Source organism: Pinus tabuliformis, chromosome J, assembly GCF_031772625.1.
Source record: "Pinus tabuliformis cultivar Carrire ecotype Pingquan chromosome J, CPIR1, whole genome shotgun sequence".
In the NCBI taxonomy this organism is placed as follows: domain Eukaryota; kingdom Viridiplantae; phylum Streptophyta; class Pinopsida; order Pinales; family Pinaceae; genus Pinus; species Pinus tabuliformis.
In genome coordinates this window covers 163,355,546-163,366,029 of record NC_142295.1, presented here as the reverse complement: position 1 = coordinate 163,366,029, position 10,484 = coordinate 163,355,546, and the positions used below count along the sequence as shown (strand labels likewise).

The 10,484-nt window shown below is 42.3% G+C and overlaps 1 protein-coding gene across 1 annotated transcript; it reads left to right on the top strand.

The window, feature by feature from the left end:
• The first annotated feature begins 396 nt into the window (after nt 1–396).
• On the top strand, nt 397–1,813 carry LOC149226185 (caffeoylshikimate esterase-like). Its single transcript, XM_089377423.1, has one exon. It carries the CDS (start codon nt 619–621, stop codon nt 1,579–1,581), a length of 963 nt encoding a protein of 320 aa, XP_089233549.1. The 5' UTR covers nt 397–618; the 3' UTR covers nt 1,582–1,813.
• The last annotated feature ends 8,671 nt before the right edge of the window (nt 1,814–10,484 follow it).

The window sequence follows — 10,484 nt, the reverse complement described above, 5'->3', positions numbered from 1 at the left end:
CATATTACCAAAAAAAAGCATTTCATCCCCTAATTAAATTAGGCCAAATTTAATTATTAATTATATATTTTTTTAAATTTATACAAATAAATTTTACACTAATAAAAACATTTTATAATTAAAATATATTTAAATTTTTAAAATATTTATTTTAATACTTCATTTGTTTTAATAGTTTAGATAATTTTATAACTTGCAATCCATGTATTTTAACGAACTAATTGTCCAGAGAAGAAATCTTGACATCAAATTCTGAGATATCGACATCTCTACATAAACAGATACATTATGTCCACAAAATGTTGAGGAATCAAATATCGTTACATTTGCATCGAAAGTTGCGGCAGGAATAAGCCAGGAAAATTAAAGTTTATGTGGTAAATATTGTTAACCGAACCAGTGGTCCACAACGCAAAACTTGTTAGAAAACTGCCAAGAGACTGAACCATAAATGTGATCAATGCAATTTACTGTACGGTTCTGCTCAGCTGCCCACCCATACGGCATGAACTTCACTGCCCATCCACCAACATCCATGTGCATTCAAGCTTGCCATTAAAACAAAACCCTCCCTCTGCCATAAATAGTGCATACGCCTTCCATCGCAAAACCCAAAGGATGGCACACCCGGTGGAGGACGCCAACGCCAAGAGCCCCTTCGGGGATCGGACCCCGGAAGAATTCTATGCCAGGCATGGCGTGAGGCACGAGGAAAGCTTTATGGAGAACGCCCGCGGGATGAAGATCTTCACGCAGTCCTGGCATCCGGCGGAGACCTTTCCGCCGCCGAGGGGACTGGTGGCTGTTGTGCATGGCTTCACGGGGGAGAGCGGGTGGCTCGTCCAGCTGACGGCCATCGGCATCGCCAAGCGGGGGTTCTGCGTTTACGCCCTCGACCACCAGGGCCACGGATTCTCCGACGGGCTCCGCGCGCACATCCCCGACATCGGCCCCGTCGTCGACGACTGCATCCAGTGGTTTGACTCCGCCCGGGCTCGGCATCCGTCGCTGCCGGCCTTCCTCTACGCGGAGTCCCTGGGCGGCGCCATCGCGTTGCTCGTCCACCTCCGCCAGCCGGACATCTGGGCCGGCGCCGTGCTCAACGGCGCCATGTGCGGCATCTCCGCCAAGTTCAAGCCCCCTTGGCCGCTGGAGCACCTTCTCGCCGCCTTGGCCTGGGCGGCGCCGACGTGGCAGGTAGTGCCCACCCGCGGCCAGATCCCGCTGGTCTCGTTCAAAGAGGAGTGGAAGCGCAGCCTGGCTGTGGCTAGCCCACGGCGGACCATGGGGCGCCCGCGGCCCGCTACTGCGCTGGAGCTCATCAGGGTCTGCCGGGATTTGCAGTCGAAATTCGAACAGGTGACCTTGCCGTTGCTGATTATTCACGGGGGCGATGACGTCATCTGCGACCCCGACTGCGTGAGGGCGCTGCACGACAGGGCCAAGAGCGACGACAAGACGCTGAGGGTTTACGAGGGCATGTGGCATCAGCTGGTTGGCGAGCCCAAGGAGAACGTGGAGAGAGTCTTTGGTGATCTGTACACGTGGTTGGAACAACGTGCTGACAGGGCTCGCCAGTGATGCTTGGATTTGAGGATCTGCGACGCCCTACGTGGTCAATACATTTTGGGAATTCCATCGTCCATGTCAGCGATGATTTCTTGACACGTGGCAATGTAGGAGGGTAGTATCATATAAAGCATCCGCTTGATGTACAATTTCGGTAATCTCTGTGGTGAAAGTCTTTTATTATCATCTGGAATTTAATAAAGGATTGTTTTAAATAAAGAAGAAATTTGGCAATTTGAATTCATTTTATTTTTATTAAAAGGCCAGAAATATTGTTTTTGATTTTAATTTTTAGGTAAAAATAATATTTTTAATTTTAGGTTAAAAAAATAATATTTTTTGATTTTCAAATAACCAATTTTATATAGTTTATTAAAATTTTGAAAAAATAAATAAATATTGAATATAATAATTTGAAAATTAAAATATAGTTTTTAAAATGTAAATTATTTATTTTAATTGATTGGTGTTTTTTTTCCACTGGAAAAATCCGTAATTTTCATTAAGATAGAGAAAATTACATATTGTAGATGCAGTAGCATATGCTGTAAACAGTGCCGTCCATCGAGATACACCACGCAGGGTGATCTGGCTGATAATACAAAAATGTTGTTTATATAGACAGTTTAACAGTCTAGTTAATAAAAGCCTGTACATGACCACACAGGGTCCATTATCAATGTGTCCTTCTATATATATCAAAAAGATTTAACAAAATATTTTATGCTTCAGATCTTGTCATTTAATCCTTGCTAAGATCAGGGACTATTGTCCCTTTGATATCGCTGGTCTATATATGGCCTGTGGTAATAGCGATATTCCTCAGTCCCTCGCTGTTCCAGTATTAACCATTCTCCTCTGGGAAGTAGCGCGGCCTCCTTGGATAATTGATCAGCGCTGCAGTTATATTCCCTGTATATGTGGATACAAGAGATATGGTTAAATGCTGCCTTAAAAGTATGAGTTTCATACAATATGTTGTTGAGTGTGTGAATGTGACATATTGCAGAAAGATTGAACCAGTTTATAACATTCTTTGAATCCCCAAAAATGTTAAGATATAAACACTGATGTCCCAGAGAGAAATGTAATAAGTGGCGAAGGGTCATGAGTTCTGCAAAATTGTTAATGCCCGCACAGAGTCCCAACTTTACTTTGAATCTGTGGTGTTCATTGATGTGGAGTATGAAGCCACCCCCACAGCGATTTTGATTCGCGGCCCCATCGAAGAAGGCCCAAGGGACGGTTTTGTCTATGATGGGGGGTGGTTGGATGCGTCTCTCCCTAGGGGGAGGAGGGTCGGGCAGTGCAAGGTATGAGGAGATAATGCCAGCTTCTGTGCGAGGCCAACACACTGCCATGTTGTCAAAGATGTCCCTGTTGCGAACCTTCCATAAATGCCAATTGACCACTAATGGGAGGTTCAGTAGTTTTGATCCTGGATGTCTTCGATTCCAATCCTCCCATGCACTTTGTATATCGTCACCAGTCCAAGACCCAACGAAGCCAATAGATGTGGAAATGTTTTGCCAAAGAGAGCGGGTTGCTGTGCAATGAAGGAAGAGGTGTACAGTAGATTCCGATGCCTCTTTGCACAAAATACACCAAGATGGTCCATATATCGCTCAATGGGTAAGGTGCTCTCCCGTGGGGACTATATCCTTAAGAACACACCAGAAGAAAAGTCTGGTACGCGGGGGAGCCGTAAGCTTCCAAATGTCTCGCCACCAGTGCATTGACAGATCGGGTTTTTTATGCCGAATGAGGGAACAGTATGCAGGCTTTGGTGAGTATATACCATTATCTGCCAAACACCACACTAATTCATCAGGCCCTTGTTTGATTCGAATATGCGATTCAGATAATGCTGAGGTATAATCAAGCTGTTGTAGAGCCGACTTCCATGCCTGTGAGAAAATATCTGTGTTCAGATGATCAGCGATGTGTGCAAATACCCTGATATCTCGTGCATGTAGGTGCTTGATGAGATCTCTATTCAGAATATGTCTTCCCCCACTTCCAATCCACGGATCTTGTCCAATTCTACCCAACGAGCCATCATTGATTCTCCAGACCAAATTGTCTCGTATGAGGGGAAGGGAATGGATCAGTGCCTTCCATATCAATGAGCATCCCGCCGCCTGCCATGATGGAAGTCTAATCCAGTCCAATAAGCTCTGAGGCCATATGTATTTATGGAATGATATTTGTGCCCAAAGATTCTGACTTGTCATCAGTGACCAACCCATTTTTGCAGCAAGTGCTTGAGCAAAGAGGGGAAGGTCCTTGAGCCCCCATCCACCCCATTTCTTTGGAAGGGCAATCTTTTCCCAGCTAATTCAGGGAAATAATCTTTTTTCCTTATTGCCATTCCAGAGATATCTGTTGCAGAGTTGTTTTATATGCTCTAGAATGTTCCGCGGAATCCATGCAAGTGCCATCCAGAAGACCGGGGTGGCCTCCAGGACTGATTTGATGAGCACCAGTCTTCCTGCCCTTGATAAGTATCTGAAGCTCCATACAGAGAGTCTCTTCTCCAGCGTTGTAGCCAACCAAACCCAATCGGCAATTCCTTGACAAGTAGGTTTTAGCCAGTACCCCAAATATTTGAGGCCCCTATCCAAGGGGTGAATGCTGTAGGGAAAACCCTGTTGTGCATAATGTGATTCATGTACCGAAGTGCGAGTGAAAGTGATAGTAGATTTAGTATGATTTGCAAGCATACCTGTAGCCGATGAAAAGAGAAGAAGAATCTTAGAGAAAGATCTGGAATCCCGAATGCTGCCATCCAACAGAATGAGTACATCGTCCACAAATAGTAGATGAGTGAGAGAGAAATCATCTGAGATCCGGAGACCACTGATATCTCCATTCCTTTTTGCGGAGGCAATGAGCCTACTGAGACCTTCCATGACAATCAGGAAGAGAAGAGGAGACAGTGGGCAGCCTTGCCTCAGTCCCCTTTCAGAATGAAAAAAGGGTGAGGCCGAGCCATTGATGAGAATACTGAAGGAAGGAGATGTAATACAGGCCATAATCCAAGTGATGTATATGTGGGGGAATCCCAGATGGATAAGAAGCATCTTAATATAGAGCCAACTGACACGGTCAAAAGCTTTGGATAAGTCAATCTTGAGAATGATGCTCTTGAGATGCTTGGACCAGATAGAATGGATGGCTTCTTGAGCCGAACCAATGGCCTCATGAATCTGTCTGGATTCGAGGAAAGCAAATTGTTGAGGGGCAATATGTCTGGAGAGAATCGGTCTGAGGCGGTTGGCAATGGTCTTGGAAATGATCTTATAAAGACAGTTGCATAAAGAGATAGGTCTATAATCATCAAAAGAAGATGGGGAGTCGGATTTTGGTATGAGAGCTATGAAGGTCGAGTTGATGGCGTGATAGATGGATCCCGATGTTCTGCTCTCCTCCACGACATTCAGAAGATCCTGCCCCAGGATTTCATAAAATGCCAGATAGAATTCAATGGTCCATCCATCCGGGCCTAGACTCTTATCTTTTTTGAACCATTTTAAAATACCTTCTAGCTCCCCTGAAGTAACCGGAGCATTTAGCTCTTCTGCATCATCCTCATTCACAAATCTCGGAAAATGTCTCGCTACATTGATAATATCAGGAAGATTTGCTTCACGGGGGCATTTGTAAAGATCTCTGAAATGTGTGATGCCAAGGTGGGCAAGCTTATTAAAAGAGTCAGCCATGTCTCCCTCTGGAGTGGGGAGTTTCCAAATGGTGTTGGACACCTTTCTACCCTTGGCATAGCTGTGAAAAAACTTCGAGTTATCATCCCCTGCTTTTAGCCAGATAGCTCTACTCCTCAATCGCTGGGATTCTTCGCGCTCCTTTAGAATATTAGCCTTCTTGTTTTCCAATTCTATCAGTCGACCCTTGTCCTCTGCTGTGATGAAACCCAGGCCCCGTTCATCGAGTAGTGAGCTCAACTCTGATTCAATATGGGTGAGCTGAGAGGTTTCCCGCGCATTCTTTTCCTTTGCCCAATTAATGGAGAGGTGCTTGATCTCAGAGAGGTTGTTGCAGAACCCTTTTGCAAGTGATTCTGCTCCATTAATGGGATGAGCAATCCAATAATCAGAAATCATCTTAATGTATGATGGGTCTCTCAGCCAGGTGTGATTGAACTTGTAAGGGGCTTTTGGTTTCTTAAAAGGCCCCTGGATTTCCAGATATATAGGCGCATGATCCGAAATGCCACCCGTGCCCACCCATTGCTTGTAATGATGCAACCGTTGAAAGAGCGAATCTTTCATGATGAATCTGTCAAGTCTGCGGGCCAATGCTGCATCACCCACTCTCCTGTTCCTCCAGGTAGGAAGGAGTTTATGCATGGGGATATCCACAAAGTTTGTCTGCTCTAACAGATTAGTCATATAATCTGTGATAGAGTCGATTTGTGCCGCCGATCCCCATGATTCCCTGTATCCCAATGAAAAATTGAGGTCTCCTCCTATTATAGTCTGCTCTGAATCCATGAGGGAGAGATGTAGGAGTCGCTGCCAAAATTGTTCTCTTTGATTACAAGGGGCATATATATTCACGATCCTGAGATTCATGCCCAGATCAGCAGTGAAAATGTCCAGACCCAAAAAACCTGACCCCCCCAGGATGCTTCAACTTTTATGGAGCGAGGGTTAAATCCAATGGCCAGTCCTCCGGATCGACCAGCAGCATCGAGGGCTACAAAGGACCACCCAGGGGTCAAGGATTTAAAGGATTGTGAGATTTGATCGGCCGAGCAAAGAGTTTCTTGGAGCAGGATGATATCAATAGGTTCAGTCTCAATGAGCCGCTTCATGGCTAGTTTTTTGGAGGCACTAGCCAAACCTCTGCAATTATAAGATAAACACTTCATGGGGGAACACTGCGAGGGGTATATCCTGCTCTAAGGACCCCGTCAATGGTGGATTGACGACCAGATACGACCTCGGCCCCTGCTTTCTTAATAGCCTTTGAGAGGTCAGATTTCCTGCCTCTGGTAGGCAGAGGGCCGACTCCGGGGAAAGAGATACCAAGACCCGACTGTTGGGCCGACAAATCTTTGGAATGAGATCTGGACCGAAGGAAGTAAGGATGAGGGGGAGAGGCCTCGGAGGATGGCCGGGGTGAAGAAGATGAGGAGGGAGAGAGCAAAGAGGGACCAGTGGAAGCTATGAGGGGAGGGGATGTCATAGTACAGTGAGCCATAGATGTCTGGAGAGAGGCACCTGTATCATTTATAATATGATCAATAAAAGAGAGAGGAGGGTTCAGAGGAGTACCCGAGGCTGAAACTGCTTCAGCTGCAGAGCGAGCCCTGGTCATCGGCGGCGAGGAGTGCCTGAGTCCAGGGTCGACCGCTGGTGAGGTAGCCCCCAGAGACGGACTAGTAGGAATGGGCCGCGAGGGGACCGGTGAAGCAGCCCTGGAAGGAGCAGGAGTGTTCTTCGGGGTGTCCTCAGCTTTTCGGTTGAGTGGGCAGTCTTTGAAGAGATGCCCGACCTTGTGGCACCGCCTGCAACGGAACGGGACCCCCTCGTAGTCCAGTATCTGTACTCTGATGAATCTCCCCCACTGTAGTGTAATCTTTTCCTCCAGCCCTTCACGAGTATCCAAGTGAACCAATATATGCGCGAGGGTCCTGCTTCTTGATTCCACAAATGTGCGGTCATGATCTAGATAGGTACCCAGTGCATTACCAATCCTGATGAAGACTTCTTCACCCCAGAACTGCAGTGGAAGACCCGGCAGGCACACCCAAATTGGTCCAGCTCCGATTTGTTCACGTTCAGGGTCAAAAAGAGGACTCCACCTCTTGAGGAGGACCGGGGCCATTTCAATGTGCCAGTACCTGGCCAGTACCAGGTCCGTGTAACTCTCCTTTGAGAAATGTAATGAGAACCAGCCTCTTGGCAAGACATGGACTTCTGGCAGATCTATAAGCAAACCTCCCCAAATCTCCTTCACCCATTGTGTCAGCCTATTGGCCGAATATGCCCTGCCCCGGACATGCCCCACCAACACAGTGCTTGCCATGTTAGCAAATTCGCCTATAGCCGAGGTCTCGCCGAACCTGATGGTGATATCCTTTGAGGTAGCCTTGATGCACTTCGACTTCCTTTTGCTGGTATGGGGTGCAGACGGGTGGTCCACCAGGGGATTTGGTACGCCTTCCTAAGGGAACGGTTTAGCAGGTTTTACCTTAACATCAGGAGTCTCGAAACACCCAGAAGGTCAGGCTCCCACACAAGAGGTATGCGCCGATGCAGTGACCGGAGGGTTGACAGAAGGAGCAGTAAAAAATGATGAGGAAAGCGGGTCGAATGAGGGCGAGGGAGGGGTGTGAGAGGATAAAATGTGAAGGGCACCTGGAGAGAGTGGAGGGACCTCAAAATTGGGGGATCCGATAGGGTGAGACCCGATGAGGGGGGGAGCAGAGCTGTGCCGTGGCAGGGAAACAACGGGAGGTCGATGAGACGATTCCGGGCCAGCGAACGGCGAAGACGATATAATCGGAGGGGCAGGAGTGAAACTAGGGTTATCAAAGATGACTCTGTCCGGGAAAGGCTCCTCCGAATAATCAACCGCTTCCGTCTCCATGTTGTCGTCCATATCCATCCACAGGTCGAAAACCAAAAGCGACGGGTGTAGACTGCTATGATGTAGGATGTACAGTGCGCCTGTTAGTAACCGTGACGGTGTTCTTAAATTGTTGATTGGTGTTATTTTTAAATAGTTTTAAATTGAATTATGATAAAAACTTATATTAAAAATAAAAAATTTAAATAAATTTTTATTGGCCAAGTGTCATAACTTTGTATAACAGAATCTCATATGGATAGTTGCTTGCCATTTTTTTTATGAAAAAAGATATTGGCAATAGTTGCTCACCATTTTTATGACAAAAATATTGGCAAGATTTTAAATTTCAATTAGAAAAAAACAATTGAATTTTTTTTTAGCATTTTCATGAGTCATAAGCCTTTTTCTTGCCTTTTTATTTTATTTTATTTTATTTTTTCTTTCTTTCTTCCAATTTATTATTTTTTCATTTTTAATTTTAAAGAAATTCCTAATTACATTTATTTTCACTATTGGTTTACTAATTTTGAAATATGTTAAAACTCACATAATAAAATATTAAAAACTATAAAATTCCTTTTATGTGGTTTCTACCGAAAAACTTTGCTTAACTATAATTTTTTTATATTTTTATAATTTTAATAAAATCTATTCATTTGCTATAAAATTTTAAAAAATATTATATATATATATATATATATATATATATATATATATATAATATGAACCATCCAAATATTTAAATAGATCAGTGCGATTTCATGTTTGAATATTAGAACAATTAATATAGATAACTTCTGCTATGAATAACTTATATTCTCAATTACATTTACTTTTTGCATAAAAAATAAATACTCAACACACTTGTTTTATTATAAAATAGTTCATTGAGAGATAAATTTTTAATTGCATTGTGTCCAATAGGTTTTTGTGTAAACATTCTCGATCTCTATCTCTAGGGACAAAGGAAGTTATTTGAATGATGTCATAAGGTATTTACGAAAAAATTATGAATGAAGGTTAAAATTAGTGATTAGTATTATTAAAAAAACAAATTTCGATAAAATAATATAAAAAGGCAGGGGAAATTAAATAACAAAAATTAAATTAATCAATAGTTTAATGAAAAGAAAAATAATCAGAAAAGTTTTGTCAAAATTAAGATAAATATTATTGAAAAAATAAATTTGTAATATTATTAATTTTTTTTAGCTTTAAAAGTCTAACTACAATATGAATCATTGTGAAAATCTACATTCATATTGATGTAAGTTTATGGATATAGGTTGTGTGCATTGATATCTTACTTTCTTGTCTCACTGGGATGGGTGGTGAGATGACTCGAAACATAGGGGAGATGACTTGAAACATAGGACATCAGTGCACATAACATATATCCAATATATATCGAAAAACTTACATCAACATCACTACAAGTTGTAGAAATATGCACTCACAAATCTACTTTCAAATTATATGTAATGTTTCAATATATATATATATATATATATATATATATTAATTATTGTTTTTGTTAAAACAATTTTTCATTAATGCAATCAATTTTATATTTTCATAATAAGTTAATTTAATAAAATGGTAAATATTAAAATAACACTAAAGAATTTGTATATACATACAAAATTCCACAAAATTAACATAGTTACATACTCAAAATTGAAGCAACATTAACTTTATTCAAAGTTACACAAAAAAAACAAGGAAATTTAGTGAAATATACAACACTTCATGGATACAAAGCATAATGGTATAAACATTTGGATGAACTTTGGGGATTCTATCATGAGATTGCATTTAGTGTTCAACATCATTTATGCATTCAATCACATGAAGATATACAAAGGATACATAGTCACTTATACAATATTGATGTTTTTTTTGAACAAAAGGAATAGTTGCAATGCAACATAGTCCCTGACTCTATCACTAATTAACTGATCAAATATTGTGCAGAATGTAGAGAAAACTCCGCATAATGGAATCTCTTCACACAAAACTCTCTGCATAATGAAATATCTCACACAAAGATCACCGCTAATTAATTGATTAAATGCTGTGTACTCCACACAATGAAATCTCTCTGCACCGAAGTCTCCACACAATGAAAGCTCTTTGTATAGAGAACGCCATCCGCATAGTGAAATCTCTTCGCATAAAACTTTCCGCACAATGAAAGCTTTCTGCATAAAACTCTCTGCACAATAAAAGCTCTCCATATAGTGAAAGCTCTTCACACAACACATAAATAACCAACGAAGCTAATTAATTGATTAATTGACACTGCATGACTTGCGTGT